Source organism: Carlito syrichta, unplaced genomic scaffold, assembly GCF_000164805.1.
Source record: "Carlito syrichta isolate Samal-C Ts95f unplaced genomic scaffold, Tarsius_syrichta-2.0.1 Scaffold132473, whole genome shotgun sequence".
NCBI lineage: Eukaryota > Metazoa > Chordata > Mammalia > Primates > Tarsiidae > Carlito > Carlito syrichta.
The window spans coordinates 757,428-775,040 of NW_007076569.1; the positions used below are offsets into that span (position 1 = coordinate 757,428).

General features: G+C 36.3%; 1 protein-coding gene across 1 annotated transcript in view; it reads right to left on the reverse strand.

Annotated features, from left to right (window-relative positions):
• Positions 1–17,613, reverse strand: part of LOC103250753 (tankyrase-1) — a 188,756-nt gene that overhangs the window by 9,216 nt on the left and 161,927 nt on the right. Inside the window, exons 20-25 of the mRNA XM_008049346.2 lie at positions 11,239–11,359; positions 10,040–10,137; positions 8,375–8,449; positions 7,229–7,334; positions 6,603–6,789; positions 3,180–3,336 (exon numbers count right to left, since the gene is read on the reverse strand). Of these exons, the coding sequence (XP_008047537.1) occupies positions 3,180–3,336; positions 6,603–6,789; positions 7,229–7,334; positions 8,375–8,449; positions 10,040–10,137; positions 11,239–11,359 (744 nt within the window). The remainder of the gene's footprint in view (positions 1–3,179; positions 3,337–6,602; positions 6,790–7,228; positions 7,335–8,374; positions 8,450–10,039; positions 10,138–11,238; positions 11,360–17,613) is intronic.

Sequence of the window (17,613 nt, forward strand, 5' to 3'; positions counted from 1 at the left end):
TGAATTTTTCACTATGATAATCAAAATGATGAATATTCACACACACACACACACACACACACACAAAACCAAAAAATTATAATGCACACACATTTTGAGAGATGTCATCTATATATTACTTCTTGATGCTGAGTTAAATTACAGTAGGAATGTATAGTAAGACATTAGCTCAGTTGTGCTTCTGCCATTTTATTCTACTGTCCTGCCTTGTTGCATGGTGATGCTAGCATCTTTTGAGCAAGTATTATACTTAAAATGTGTATACATTTTTTTGGCACCCCTTGTATATTTTAGTGTATGACCATTACTGTTTCTACCTAATACCAATTTCTAGAATTATAAAATTACTAAATCAAAGTAAAAGCATCTTGTCTCTGGAGTTAATAATTTAAATAGAAAAACCTGACAAATTTATTCTTTGGTTTCTTTTCTTTTTTTACTTTTTATCTGGATACAATTGCAAACATAAGATAGATTAGAAAAATTGAAATGACACCAAAAATACCTATATAACTTTGACCCAGATCCACCTATTGATAAGGTTTTACTTATCCCATTTGCTTTATCATGTGTACTTCTCCCTACCTCTACATAACAGACACACTCTCACATCCCACACCCCACTGCATGTATACACTTATGCATTTTTTTTCCTGGAAACATCTAAGAGTAGTTGTATACATCATCGTGGTCCTTTATTCCTGAATATGCCAGTATACATTTCCTAAGAATACAGATATTCTCTTACATAGTACAGCACTGACCTATACTTTTATTTACAACGACATAATACTTTTATCTATCTATTGTCTATATTCCAATTTTGTCAGGTGATCTAATAATGTCCTTTCTCTTCCAGTACCGAATACAATTTGGGGGCAGGAACTTTAGTTTTCATGTCTCTTGGACCTCATTTAATCTGGAAAGTCTTCACAGTCTTTCTCTTTTATAATGTTGGCATTTTGAAGAATATAACCTGTCCACACACACAAAATAGAACATTTTTCATTTTGATAAGACTGAGGTTATGCATTCTTGGCTGAAATACTGCATAGATGCTGTTCCCTTCTCAGAGCATCCATCTGGAAACATACTATACGTGTACCTGTCCCTTATTGGTGATGTTAAGTTTGATTATCTGGTCAAGACATTGATCCTTTCTCCAATGTATAACTACTGTTCCCCCTCCTTTGTAACTTTGTAATAAGAAGACTACACAAATATTCTCCTTATTGAAATTACCACCTATATTTAGCATCCATTGATAATTCTTACCTGATTTAATCTTTTCCAGTGATGGTTGTAAGATGATTTTTCCCGTTCCAGTACTCCCTAAGACCCTAACTATTTGCTCTTGGCTTTCTACTGTAATCAAGAGCCTGTCCTTTCTCCTTCATTTACTTATTTATCTATTTATTGTCAATAAATAATAATGACTTCCTATTTTTTCCCCAATGGTTTAAAATTCATTACAGTACTTATTTTGGTGTTCAAATTTTCCCAGATTTGGCCAGTGGGAGTCCCTCTTTAAGCTGCTTTCTGTGTCCTTGTGACATGCTCTCAAGATTTGTTTTTTGAGCACTTCATTACTTTCTAGCATAACAAGATTTTCGAAACTCACTTTGCACCTGTTCTGCTCCAGCCCTGAAATTAGCTGCTTCTCCAAGAAGCTGTGGTTCCTTTTAGTGGGGAATGATACTAGAGAAACAAGACCTGGGCTCTAGGTTTGCTCATTGCTATTGGAGTTTCTTTGCTTTCAGCAGACAAAGCTAAAAAGTATATGTACATATGAACTCATGTAAACATACACTTATATTTATACTCACAAACATATACATGAATGCATGTATTTATATGGATGTGTGCGTGCACACATACGCACACACACATTTCTATATACATATATTAGAAACCATGAGTTTATATGAATACCTTCAATTTCATCCCTATAGGATCTTTAATGACCTTTCCCTATTCCGTATTTGTCCCTTTTTCTACAGTGAGAACTTTGGCTCCCAAAATCAATACATCAACACATTTACTCATTTGTTCAATCCTATAGTACACCTAAAAGAGTTTCACTGTATTGCTCATAGTGTCACAATCAATAGACCTGCTAAATGGAGCTCAGGATTTCCTTGTAAATCTTTCCCGTAATCTACACCCTACCCTGCCCAAGACTGATGGCACATAGTAAAATACTGTTTTCATAGGTTATGTGCATTTACTTATTTTCTTCTTGTTTTTTCCCTTTCAGTGTAATTACGATAGTCATTTGAAATTCAGTTAAGTTCAGGAAAACTAATGTTGCTTTTGGACAAATTAGTAGACATTTAGCAATAGTGATAGTTAAAAACTGGATTGAAGCCGAGTACACTGGCTTATGCCTATAATCCCAGTACTTTGGGAGGCTGAGGTAAGAGGAATGCTTGAGCTCAGGCATTAGAAACCCAGGTAACATAGCAAGACCTCGTCTCTACAACAAATCCAAATATTAGTTGGGCATGGTGGTACATGAGCCCAGAAGCTCGAGGCTGCAGTGAGCTGTTATGCCACTGCACTCCAGCGTACATGACAGAGTGAGACCCTGACTCAAAAAAACCAAATAAACCAAAAAACAAACCTGGGCTGAAAACTATAGAAAGTTTTATCTCTCTCTCCCTCTTTCTCTCTCTCTCTCTACATTTCTCTGTATATGTATTTACATACACACACATAGTTTTCAATCTTATTTTGGGGCCAGAATTAAATGTACTGTAACTTAATGATTCAGAAAACTATTGTTCTTGTGAGCAACATGGTCAGATTATAGATTCAACTCAAGTGAACCACCTTGGCAGGTACATCTATGAAGAAGATCCAATACACGGCAGCCACTTTCAGTTTCTTACTGCCATGCTGCGGATGAAGCGGCACAAGGCATTAATTCAGCGGAGAGGGCCTCTAGCATGGTGTGAGAACCCAGGCCTTTATTTCTCAGTTATCCTCTTGTTCACATTGTGTTATGTAGCTGACAGGTACTGATTGGTTCTGATATCTTAATTCTGTGCTTGAAGTGACTAATGCTACTAGACTATGTGGTGGATCTTTCATAAAAGGTCTCCTTAAATCTGACATGGTCTCCACACTCTATTGACATGTTTAGCCACTTGGGTGTGCTTACTTGATGAGGAACATACCTGCTCTCCTCTGTAGATGACATATTCAGCATATGCCAGCCCATTGACACTTGGTCTACCAATAACCGAGTGATGGCCTGGAGGAGCATGAGCCATTTTCATGGTGCTAAACTGAAGAAAGGATTTTCCGAGGGTCACTCTACAGAAAAGCATTTGTCTAAAGAAAAAGAAAAAAAGCAGTGCTTTTAAGAAAGCTTGAAATATTAGGATCATATAATTGTTAGGCTTATTAATTTAAAAATAATTTACTACAAGAAAAGCTAATTTAAATGTCATTTTTAAATTTATAAGTAGGAACGGACTGAGACTTGAGATTTGATATATTGATTTACTATAAACAACTGTCAGGCTCAGTAGTTAGTTATACTTCAAGTAGCTTTGGTGTGGCTCAGGAATCACATCAGTGAGTTTTGGCTAGTGGAAAAAGGGAAATAACTAAAGAAAAACTTGTTACTGCATGGATGAATAGATGGAGTGAAGAAAACCAGCAAATGGAAACAGCAGCTGAAATTAAGATTGGGTTTAGTCAATATGAGGAAAAAGTAAAAACTGGGATAATACATAATAATAAAAGTGGATCATGAACAAAAATACTTAGCTTAAATATATGACTGGAAATCATACTACGGGTGAAACATGAATTGGGGCAGATGACTGTAGAGTCAGAAAGGCTGATTGGGAAGAATGTGTATTATATACACTAAGGGTTGGCAAACAATAGTTCATGGGTCAAATCTGGCCTGCCATCTATTTTTGTAAATATACTTTTACTGAAACACAGTCACACATTTTCCTAAAAAAATACAGTCCATGGCTTGCTTTTGACAAGGAATTGTATGGCCTACAAAATCTAAAATAATTATTATCTAGCTCTTTAAAGAAAAAGTTTGACAATCCCTAATATGAGTAATATACATCTTAACTAAGCAATATAATTGGTCACATTGTTAAATATAGACAGTTATAATTTAATCAAATAGTTTGTTTTTAGTAATGGAGTATGATTTTTGCATAATGACCAATCAGAGAGAGTATTTTGAGTCAACTAAAATTTGTGCTGTACCCAGGATAACTGGGTCCTGCCTGGACGGGCTTTTTGAGTTGGATGCTATTGATGATCCTCTGGGATATTGTCTTGGTTAACTGCATTATCTTGTAGGTCCTAGAGGGTTTTGCTGTCCATCAGGAAAAGACTCTTTGAGCTCCATCTCTACATTATGGTGGCAATATGCTGACATTATATTCTGTGTGCTCCCAGTTCACTATGTCACACAAAGCTTGACTGAACAAGCCCTGGCCTCCACCTTCTGCTTCCTGCCCCAAGGCTATTCTGTAGAGGTACAAGAAAATGTCCATGACACAGCAGATGGGCAGGTGGAGAACACTGGCTCATACCTGCTCACTGGCTTGCCTTGTGCACTACGGCATATTACGTACACGTAGTATCCAAAAATATAGGGGTATCAATATCCTGGGGGGCAAATTTTGACCAATGAAGGACAAAAGTCAACAGACAAATGCACTCCTTTCTCCCATGGATATCCTACTATTCTGAAACGTAGTAGTTCATGCAGCCTCCCTGAAGATGTCTCATGGACTGAACAATCACATACACTTGTTTTGGAACTTGGTCAGCTCACTAATGTACCTCATTGTGTTTGCTCTGCTGCCTTCCTCCCCTCACTTCTTTTTGGGCCCTTATTCCTGCTTTCCTAGGACTGGATTTGACAGTGAAGTACTAGTCACATGATTTTGCCTTAGGCTCTGTTTTCTAGGAAATCCTGGCTAAGACATAAACTTGTGTGTCTAATTTTAATGAGAAAGTATTAATCCTTACCAAGGTTCACTCTTATTGCTTATTTAGGTTCATCTTGTTTCTACAGAGTTATGCTTGAAGCATTAAAAAAATTACTTTTGCATGCTATATATTCTTAGGAATTTCTGTGTGTTCTTAACCACAGAGGTCTTAATGGAAGGAAGTTTTTTTCTGAACATAGGCATCCATCGCAGAACAGCTAATGACAATTTTTCATAACATAACTGAAAGAGGTAAGTTTTGAGGTAATAATTATAATGAGTTTCAAGGTTATATGGGTCCTTTTAAGGTTTTAACTAAATTACAAGATGTTCACTGACTTTATAAAAATAATGCATTTGATTAATTTAATCAAAAGTATAGTAAATACCAATTTTTTGTAAAGTAAAATTCTTTTGTATTTTTTCACTGGCATGGAAAGGAACAGAAATTTTTCCCCACTGACTTCAAAGGGAGTATGCTATTATCTCCAATTTCTGGGTTTTAAAATCCTATTTAAAAGGCTGATATTCATTCGTTTGCTATTAATTCCAAAGTTGACATTTTGAAGTTGGACTTTTCAAGGCTAATTACATATCCTGCCTTAAAACAAATAACTTCGCCAGCACCATCAGTAGCAAATGAAAGACCCTGCTTGTTTATAGAAGTTGTATATTTTCATTCAAATGTGGCTAGGAGCCAGGCTCAGTGGCTCAGCCTGTAATCCTGCGCCTTTGGGAGGCTGAGGTGAGTGGATTGCCTGAGCCCGTGGGTTCGAGACCCGCCTGGGCAGCGAGACCTCATCTCTACAATACATCAAAAAATCAGCCAGGCATGGTAGCACATGCCTGTAATTCCGGCTACTTGGAAGGCTGAGGCGGAAGGATCGCCGGAGCCCAGCAGGTCGAGGCTGCGGTGGCCGGGAGCGGCCACTGCACTCCAGTCTGGGCGACAGAGTGAGACTTCAACTCAAAAAAAAAAAAAAAAAAAGCTGGGCTCCGTGGCTCAGCCTGTAATCCCGCGCCTTTGGGAGGTTGAGGTGAGTGGATTGCCTGAGCCCACGGGTTCGAGACCCGCCTGGGCAGCGAGACTTCATCTCTACCATAAATCAAAAAAATCAGCTGGGCGTGGTAGCGCATGCCTGTAATTCTAGCTACTTGGAAGGCTGAGGTGGAAGGATTGCCAGAGCCCAGCAGGTCGAGGCGGCGGTGGCCGAGAGCGGCCACTGCACTCCAGTCTGAGCAACAGAGTGAGACTCCAACTCAAACAAAACAAAACAAAACAAATGTGGCTAGGAGTTTCTTGTTCTACAGAAATCATCCTCAGCTTTTTCTTGTTCTGATTTCAAAGCAAGGAAAGTGGAGCCCAGGGAGAAAGCCAAGATGCAGACAGTTTCATTATAGCTCATGACTGGTAGACATGTACCTGGTTTTTACTTCTGGTATCAACTTGGTTGCCATTGCTCCTCTTACAACAGAAGCTGATCAGTTGTCCCTACCCAACCTTCAACCGGCATGATTTATTGGGAAGTAAGACTGGAATAACCAGTGACTTCTGCAGAGCCTGAGAACCAAACTTGGTTCATGACCAGATGGTGGTAACCATGACACTGAAGGCAGGGTGCTCACCTGTGACATATATAACACGATCTGTCTTTGTGCGTCGGGCAGCCTGTTCCTCCTCCAATGCCGTAAACATACTGGTTACTTTTTGAGGAGTTTTCAGCAAAATAAATCCCAGCTCCAAACATTCCTCCTATGTATGCATGCCGCTCATCAAATCCTTTATGAATAATGGCATTAATGAAAGGAGAACCTTAAAACATAAAGATAAAAAGATTCATTTTTCAACACTTCTAGAATCTCAATTAGCTGCATACTATTTGCACTGGGCAGATTAATATTAAGCAATTCACAATGCATAAATGGAGAATTTATTTTCTAAGATTGTCTGTTTTACATAATGTACTAGTACTAGTACCAAGTTACAACAGAAAATACTTCATTAGGTGGCTCAACTTGTAATTCAACTTCTGAAACAATTTCCGATAAATTATTTTCACTTGTACATGTCTTGGAAAGCCTCTGTTAACATGTAATGCATTAGAAAGCTGGTACCAGCAAGTAATTTTTTTTTTAAACAAAACAAGCCCTTTTTAATACAACCCTAGCATAGTCAATTTAACACAGGTTTTTTACTTTATGCAATCCTACAAACACCCACAGATGTCTACAATGACAGGCACACTACTCACCATGAAACAGCATGCGCTCATTGTGATGGTTGTGATTCTCCTCAGACACTTCCTTTTGTCTGTGACAGAATCGTTCCCTCAACTTCTTATTGACAACTTTTTGAATCTTTAAGGATGAAGAAGAAGTAAACTATCAGTAAAATGTATGTTTATGATTTAAACTGAAAAATACATTTTCCTTTAGAAAGGCTCATTTTTGTTTTGCTTGCTTAAGACATAATTTAAAAATGATAAAGTTGCCATGTCTGTGTAATTCAGTTAATGCTCTAGTTTTTAGTGACATAACTTTCAGTTATGGTTTTTTAAAACTTCTGTACCAGTTCTGGCTGCCACCTCTAAATCAACTCAGGAGTTTAAAAAAAAAAAAGTATGTTCCTCTCCAAACTTAATGAATTCAATTGTATGGAACCTGTAAATCTGCATTTTTTAAAAAAGTTTCCTGGATAATTCTGACATGCACCAGTGTAACTTCCACACATCTGTTAACTCAAAGAATTAAGCCAGTTCTCAATAGATTTCATTCATCTTCATGGTATCCCTTTGAAAATAGCATATAACAGTCAACTGTTCCATACTATAAATTAGGGTACTGAGATTAAGAGATGTATGTATTTTGGTTACCTGGTCCCAAACCAGGGGAAGTGAGGACCAGTTGGAAGCCCAAACTTCACCTGCATATGGATTACTTATGTACCTAATCCTGACTTATACCCCATAACTCTATAATAAAATTTATTTTAAAAAGATATATATGTATTTTGATATAATTACTGACTGAATGAGATGGACGATCCAGGCTTTTAATCAACTTTCAAATGAAAACAACATCAAAAAATTACTATCAGCCAAGCTTCCAATTTGTGGATGAGCAGGGAGATAAACATTGATATATGCCTCACAACATAAGCTGACCTTGCCTTCAGTTTAGAGCTCTGGTGTTTTCAGGGTTTCTCTGTTTCTAGTGAAATATGGCCTTGGGGAGTTCGAGAAATAGTAAGGAGAGTAATATCTGACTTCAGGTCAATAGGCGATGAATTATCTTCGACAGTTTGAAAATATGATTTTAGAAAATGTTTTTCATTGTCTAGATTTGATTTTCACGTAAGCCTTGCAACCAATTTTCACCATGAAATTTTAAAAACTTACTCGAATGACGTTGTATCTGTTGAAGATGCCACCAGCATTACCACCATCTCTGTGTTCTCGAATTGTACTTTGCATCTATACAACAAAATAAATTAACTAACTTTATGAAAATAGGCCAGTGTAGAACCCTAAAGACATTCCTTCTGTTGTTTTTTGTATTTTGATTTTATTAAATTATTTCACTGATGGGTCTATAACTCAGCACTAAGAAATAGTTCACTACAAACTGATCAACATGTTTAGTGGGTAAGTATTTCTGGTAAGAAAACAGTTACAAATATAAATATTAAATTTATGCATTTTCCATTTGTTTTTTAATAAAAGCTCTGATTTTTCTGTAAACATAAGGGGGAATATATAGAAAAAAATCACATGAAGTAATCTACAATTACTATTTTTGTGTTACTGAGAATGAGAAGCAACATTGTGATTAAGTAAAAAACAAAACAAAGCAAAAAACTCACATTCAATTAATAGGCCAATGGACAAATGCTAAAAATAAACAAATTAATTTTTAAAAATCAATAAGTTTTTGTTCCCTAGGTGAAATATTCCATAGTACTTTAACAGTTTTTAACTTGGGATCTCTAAGAATATATACATAGACCAGGGGAAGTTGAATATAATATACTATTAAAGGAAATAGTCTTCTTCTGACCACTATTCATCCTCCTTTCACTCTCCAAGATAAAAATAATTATTAAGAAAAAAATATTTTAAAGACCTAAGTTTTTCATAGAATTAACTTACAGAGCAAATTCTCTATCTCACTCCTCCATCTGTGAAGAGTCACTATATTTTTGACATTATTATTAGAGTTTACTAACTCCTAGGAGAATAATTAGGTAATAAGACACTAGAACACATGATATCTTCCTAATAAGCTGCTAAGTATGAGCTGAAACACTGCCCTGGAGTTATGGTCCTGAGTACAGTATGAGAATAGAAACAATATGAGTATTCATTTAAAAAACAAGCAAATAAACTAAAATGTAAGTATATCTTTTTCTGCCCAGGTATTTGCAAAACAATGGAATTAGGTAGCTTATTCATAATAAGATAATTGGAATAATGGAATGAGGCATTTTGCTTCTTATGGGTAAGAAGTGAGGCATAAGCCATCAGTAGAGGGAATCTCCATGGCACCTGTCTACCAGGAGGTTCAACAAATAGCCTTAATATGGAGCTTCGAACACTTGTGACTGGAGAAATGAAATGTGATGCAGAATAATGAGGTAGACTCAGAAACATCTATGAAAATTAGGCATACTATTTTATAATCACATTTATAACTATATAAAAATAAAGATTAGAAGATATTTGTTCTATGAAGCAAGATTCTTACTCTGTATCATTCTTAGGTAGCACCATGACAATGTAAGAAAATAATTCTGGTAGGATCCTTACTTGCCTTAGTTTCAAGAAAACCTCCAGAATAGAAAGATCAGCCCCATCCATTAGAAACCCAAGGTCAATAATGTGAAAGTAACGTGGCATAGTTCTAATCCATCACCATATTTTAATTCTGGCAATATCCCACTACAATGGGTAAAAGAGACTGAATAATAGGAAAGTGACCATAGGCAATGTAAGACGAGGTTACCTCTTCTAAAAAACAAAACAGGTTTCAGGAAAAGAATGTTAAAGGTTTTTAATGTATATTACCTCTTCTTCTACTGACTGATATTCTTTATCTTCTGGCGCAAGATCCAGCAAAATAGTTCCCTGATTAACACAGTGAAAAGTCAAATAAGGATTGGTGCCTACAGGAGAGAAAAATTAACATATAAAACAGAAGTCCATAATACTCAGGCTCTATTTTAGAAAAAACTTCGTTATAAATAATTGACATTTTGGAACAAGTTCAAACTATTCACAATTTAAACCTAATAAATGAGGTTATATTAAACAAATACAACTAAAGGCAGGCGAAGAAGTGGGGATCAATTTTACCTGTTCTTACAGCGTTCCCTATACACACAGTAGGGCTAAACCAGTATCTGTTGAACTGAACTCAATTATGAACATACATGATAGTACATTTGACACAAGAGAGGAACACACTAAAATTACGATGTAGTCAGGTCTAAAATATAAGAATTATCCTCTAAAAAACTTGTGGGATGGCTTGAAACAGCTACTTACAATCACTTTAGAATACATTATCCTTGTTCAAAACCTCCTAACTTTTAGTTCGTTTCACTTTTGTAATTTTATTAGCTTTGTGGAGTAAGTTTACTTTCTCTTCCCTTGCCTTCCTACAGTAAAAGTACTTCTAACAAATAGATAAATTATAAACATGAAGGAAAAGATAAGAGGCTTGCAACAGCAAAGTGCAATGGAAAAAGACTGAGCAGGTAGTCGTGAAAGAGGGAGAAAGGTTTAAGATGAGATAAGAGAGAAACATCAGAAAAGTCATGCTGTGAACGTCCGATTTCATCCTCAAAGCAACAGAATTCTACTGAAGGGTTTTAAGCAACAAAGTGATATGATCACATACTCATTTTGAAAAGTCCTGCGGTTAGTGTAGAGAAGGTATTGGTAGGATGCAAGGGGGAAGGCTGGAGGGAAACTGGGAGGTAGCTGTGACAGTCCAGGAGGGAGGATTGTGGCTTGGATTAGGTGACAGCAGTGAGAGATTCCAGAGAAATTTAGGATATAAAGTGTGAGGAAAGAGGGAAGACTGACTATCAGATTTTCCCAGCTAGAAGGAGTACAAGGCCAATAATTAAGATGGAGAAGGCAGAAGGTATTACAATAATTTTGTGCATGGGTCTGGGGCCAAACAGCCTGAGTTCAAATGCCAACCTTGACATTTATCTTGTACCACTAATCTGAAATTTACTTTTATCTGAATAGCTTACCTTGTTGTCCACCTAAAAGTCTTTCTACCCCTTTGATTAATTTGTGGCGGTGTCCATATGCATTGATGCCTATTTCTTTCAACTCTTCATGACCCATATCAGCCAGTACATCTAGTGTAATCTGAAAAATGAAAGAAAATTAGTTGTGAAATCTTTAACAGTTCCTCAGAGGAAAAACCCCTTCAATTTGTCTATAATGTATCATTACCACACATATTTAAAAAAAAATATTTTGTTTCTTTTGTAAATATAAACTTATAATCTTCTTAAAGTTGCCTTGATAATCCTTTTTTGGAGTTGGAGTCTCACTCTGTCACCCAGACTGGAGTGCAGTGGCTGCTCCCGGCCATCGCAGCCTCGACTTGCTGGGCTCCGGCGATCCTTCCGCCTCAGCCTTCCGAGTAGCCGGAATTACAGGCATGCGCTACCACGCCCGGCTGATTTTTTTATTTATTGTAGAGATGAGGTCTCGCTGCCCAGGCGGGTCTCGAACCCGTGGGCTCAGGCAATCCACTCACCTCAACCTCCCAAAGGCGCGGGATTACAGGCTGAGCCACCGAGCCCGGTTTGCCTTGATAATCTTATCAGCTTTTTGGGTCACTTAAAATATTCCTAAATACACCTTAATTTGCTTTTAGTGCATGAGAATTTAAGAGAGAGAAACAATACTATAGAAACATAAAATGATCACTACTATATTCCTTTTGATTATTTCATTCTACCATCTTTTGCTTGCCTCAAGATATTGGAGGAATCAACACCTTGAAAATGAAAATGGGGAAATACCAGATCCCAGTATCCAGAGGGGAGCAGAAATGAATGGTAGGGGAAAGAGAGGAGTGTTTAACACAAGTAAACAGAATGTGGCAAAAGGAATACGCAGTTTTAGATAAGCAGATTTTAGATAAAGATAAGGAAAAACTTCTCAGTGCTAAGAAACATTTAAGTCTGGAGTAGGTTGCCTTAGAAAGTAGTGAGATTTATATCTCAAGTATTTAGTTAGATTACAGACCATTTTATAGAGAAGTTGTATAAAAAATTCCAGTTTGGACAAGAAGAGAGCTGGGTGGTTTTTAAGTTCTCTTATAAATTCTCAGACTTAACAATCCCTGTTGCCTAAAAGACACTCTATTTTTATGCAGTGTAGTAGTTTTTAGTTCTTGAGTTATTCATCGCTGTAGTTCGATATGATTAGTTGGCTCAGAATTACCTAATTCCTTTGCGAACTTAAGTAACTGCAACTCTACTACCACCCAGTGGCCATGTTCTGAACATTCAAGGTGATGAACTCCGGCAGCCAGGTTTCTTAAGGGCTGAACATGAAATTTTCCAGCCCTGAAGAAGTTGGTCCTGTACAATTCAAATACTAGTCTACAAGATTAGCCTTTGATTTTTCTCTTTCCTTAGAAAACTGAGAAATCCTTTACTAGACATTCCTTTTCCAACTCAAACACAACATTTTTATTTAGCTATAGCTTTTTCTATGTTTAATTTGCATATAACACTGATAAAATATGCCTGGAGCTCTGCTGATTTTTATTGTGAGGGTGAAATAGTATAAAATGAGTCCGATCTTCTTGGTGCAATGAGCATACACCCCTCATTTTTTGGAAATACTTTACTATATTGCCTCTAAGTGGCCATTTAAGAAATAATTGCTTCACTGCACACAACAGGCAATTCACTTCAAATCACCCTAAAGGAAAACTTCAGTAGAGCGTTTAAAAAGCAGCACTTCTGGAATATACATCTTTAAAACAGAATAGATCACAAAATAATAAGAGCCTTTACATTTTTAGCTAGGTGAGCTAGATGTGATTTTAATATAAGTTAGAAACCATGTTATTGATATTCATTTTTTTCTTCTACATTCTAAACTTCGATTTAAAATAAGGTTGACACAAAACAGGATCTCATATCTCTATGGCAACTTAAACTCAAAGAATCCTCAAACTTTTCTAGACTGATACATATAAGCACATCTGGAGAAAGTAGACACCAGGCCAGCAAAACACAGTCATCTCTACAATGATCTACAGAAGTAATGAAGAATGTATAATACATTTGTTCATTTTATAGTTCCAATCATAAGATGAATACAAAAATTCCAAACCAGACCAAGAAAAAAATTCCTGATTGATATCAAGTCACTAGTTTAGAAAGCAAGGTTGAGAGGCGGTCTCATACCTATTGTGAAAAGCATTTCTAAGATGATCTCAATGACCCCTTTCTGATATTTGTGCCCTCATTGCAACCCCTTCCCCTTTAGTATGGGACAGACTGATTCACTTCTCACAAATACAGTACAGCAGAAGTGATGGGATATTACTCTTTACATTAGGTAATAAAAAGATTGTGGCTTCATCTTGAGTGCTCTTGGACTGCTCACCCTGGGGGAAGCTAGCTGCCATGTTGTAGCAGACAGACTCAATGATTCCCACCTCCTAATACTCAAACCCTGTGTGATCCCCTCCTCTGGAGTGTAGGCTTGCCTAGTGACTTGATTCTAACAAGAAAATACAGCAATGATGATGGATATTTACTCAAAGACTGTCTTTCCCTTGCTGGCTTTGATAAAGCAAGATGTCATGGCAAAGAAAGGAAGCCTTCAGTCCAACAGGCCTCAAGGAACTGAATTCTACAAATAACCATGTGAACTTGAAGAGGATCCCTCCCCATTTGAGTTTTTAGATAACAGACCTGGCTAATACCATGACTGCACCAGCTGAGAGACCCTGAAGCATAGGATACTACTAAGCTGTGCACAGACTCCTGACTCACAAAATGTATATTGTTTTAAACTGCTAAGCTTGTGGTAATTTATCAAGCTGCAATTGATAAGCAAAACACCTCATAAGGTCACCTTATGGAGAGGCTCATAGGTGAGGTCAGTCAACAGCAGTGTGAGTGAGCTTAAAGTGAATCCCCACCCTTGCCAGCTGAGTCTCCAGATGAGACTGCAGACCTGGCTAACAGCTTGACCCTAACTTCTTGGGAGACCTTGAGCCAGAGGCACCCAACCAAGCTATGCTTGGATTCCTGACCCATGGAAACTACGAGATAGTAAATGTTTGTAATTTTAAGCCATTAAGTTTTGGAGTAATTTGTTATACAGCAGTGGATAACTAATATACCTATGCTATCTTAGTATTTATCCAATTAGATGCTTATAGTCACACACAGAATATGAAAATAAATAACCTAAGAAAAAAGAAAATATATATTAGGTTGTATTGAAGGATAGAAGATATCACATGATATTAACATTGGAATCTAAAAAACAAAAAGGAATGGCACAACTTTATATACTTGTAGCCGAATATAAACATACCGTATTTTTGCAATTTCATTCAATGAATACATTATTCTTTCAATTCCATTCAACCATATCATCCATTAACACATCCATCCAACATTTGCTGTGTACTGGCTATATATCAAGCACAGTTCAAAGGATTTTATTTACATTATTACCTCATGTAATCCTCATGATGTCCCATAAAGAACTACTAATGTCCTTATGAGGACACTGATGTTTACAGAAGTTATAAAAATTATACACAGAAGAGCTGATGTGTAGCTATATTTGTCTTTCCTCTGCTTATATTCTTTAAAAGGATGAAAAGAAAGCTAAAATAATTAAACATTAAATTTAGTTGCTTTAAGCTTCATGGTACTCAATTTATCCCCATATTTAGCAGGCAGTGGCCACTGAAAAACATTAAATAACAAGCTTAGGGACTTACATGTATGTTCATTCATACATAAAATGTTTACTGAGTACCTTTTCTTTATGCTAGACATAACAAAAAAAAGTCGCACCTGGTAGTATATTTAATTTAAAAACAACCCACTACAGTTTGGAAGGTTACATAACTGTTTCAATAGCCAGTAGTAAAAGAGTGGGGCCAGGAAGCAGGCAAAGTACTACCAAAGCTCAGGCTATTTACTTGAGATGACAAGTAAACACAAAATTTGGTAAAGATTGGTCAATGTTTTGGGGACATCCCTATGAGAAATTTTATGAAGGTAAGTTACCTGCTGGGTAAGGGCTGTATGTAGAGCTGAAAAGGAACAGGAAGGAGGTTAGGAAAGGTTCTCAGAAGGTGAAAATCAGGCAGCAGAAGGATGGAAGTATGTTTAAGGCAGAGGGACCAGCATGTGCAAAGAGAAAATCAGTTAAGAGGGTATATAACTTTTGAGGGACTTTAAACACTGTAGTTCAAAAATGAGTATAGTGACAATGTGTGTAAAGGAATAAAAGGAGGGAAAGGCAGAACTGCAGGCAGAGAACAGAATTTAAGGGGCTTTACATATCAAGTTAAAGGGTTTGGGAACTCTTTTCAGCAGAGTAACGTGATCAAAGTTGTATTTTAGAAGGATGAGACTGGTGGAATTATGAAGGGCAAATCTGGAAGGGAAAGTGACTGGGACAAGATGAAGATGAAGTAGTGTGGAAGGAATAAATTCAAGAGCAAGTTCAAAGGGAGGACTGACAGGGCCTGGTAAACAGAAATGGTTTAAAGGATAAAGAGTCAAAAGTGATTACATATTATTCCAAAATTCTGAAGCTGAGTGACTATGAGACTACTGTTATCAATAAAAAATATGGAATTACCTGAAAGAAAAGCAGGTTAGTTGGATTTTAGACAGGCTGCTCCAAGATTCAGGGTTTTTATAGCTCTATCAGTTGCTAGAAATATTTTTCTGAAAATTATTTTAAAATTAACTCATTTTAAATTGACTCAGTTATATCCTGGAAGCCACAGGAATTTGGGGCTAGTTATTTATATCTAGCATCCTTCTAATAAAATTATAACCTTAAGAATATCCATTATAAACTTAAGAATAAAGATTATTCATGTATCAGTTAAATCATCTTGAATATAGAGCAAATGTCACTGTAAGAAGGTCTGCCTGTAGCTTCTAAGACTTGTTCATTTTACTTACAGTGGGAGGAAAAAATTAGAGTTTTAATGGAAAAGACTATGCTTTTATTTGGGCCCAAAAGGTTGCAGGCAGTAATAAGAACTAACTTTATAATCATATTCAAAGTGAATTTATTTGAGGCTATGCCTTTGTCTTCAAGAATCTGAAATCAACATTTATATGGTCATTTTCCATGAAAACATAGGTTTTCCATAAATCTGTCCACAAGCAGTCTCCCAAGTCATAACATGTATGTTCCAGAAATCACAATGTAAATCAAATCTATCTTTCTCATTAAAAAAGTGTTCAAGGTAGGAAGATATGTTATAAAGGAAGAGTAGAAGTCACACAGGTAGTATTTTTAATTAACTACAAAGATATAGTTATATATCATTTAACAGAGAACATGGCAAAGTGACTATGGGAAACGAGACAATTTAGTTCAGAGATTTCAGAGAGTAACTGAAGATGCCCTGAAGGAAGTTTTCTTGAGACCAAAAATAAAATAACTATATTCTACACCCACTGGGAGACTTGTATCCATGAGTAGAAACAGGCAGTAAGACATATAATTATGTCACAGCATCTCAGGAACTAGAATAGTTCCTTGGTTTAAAGCTAAATAGACAAGAATTAAGTGGGTATGATACATCCATCCTCATTCCTCCTCTACTACACAAACATGCTGACCATCATCATCACGTATTAGTGGCCTGATACAGAATACTGATGGGAGAAAATTCTAAGGGTATGTTCTGAAAAGGATTACCGAATTTATTAGTCTATAACTGAAGCCTAGATAAATACATCTGCAATTAAAAAAAATAAATTTAATGGCTTGATGATTGGGCCAGAAGATAGTCAAGCACAGTTCAATACAAAGAAAGGTAATATCATTTATCTAGAGGAAAGGAACTGTTCTTGGTAATATACATTAAATGCTGTAGTCAACATATTGATCAAGAAAAGGATATAGAAATTATTCTAGTCAAAAGAAAATCAATGAAACCATTTACTCAGAACAAAACTACAGTGAAAAACAAACAATGAAACTGATGGAACCAGGATAAGCTGTCAGAAGGACTGACTGAGAGACCAAACTATTAAAATCAATAAAATGAGATAAAAATGCCACAGGAAGTCAGTTACTGACAACAGAATACACAATATAAGGGAAAAAATAACAATGCAAACCAGATGAAAGAGAAATTAAAGTTCTTTGGAAAACTTTCAACGTAAATTGGAATTATTTGTTTGAATTAAGGTCTTTGGTTTGTTAGGTAAATAATTCCAATTTGTTTGAAATTACATAATTATTGTGGATATGTTTTGGGAAGATGGGATATGGTTGTACTATGACTATAGCAGAGTATTACGCTTTTAAAATAGCTTTCATTCCTCCAATTAGGGAATAAGGAAAAAGGATTCTTGCTGTTTAAGATAATC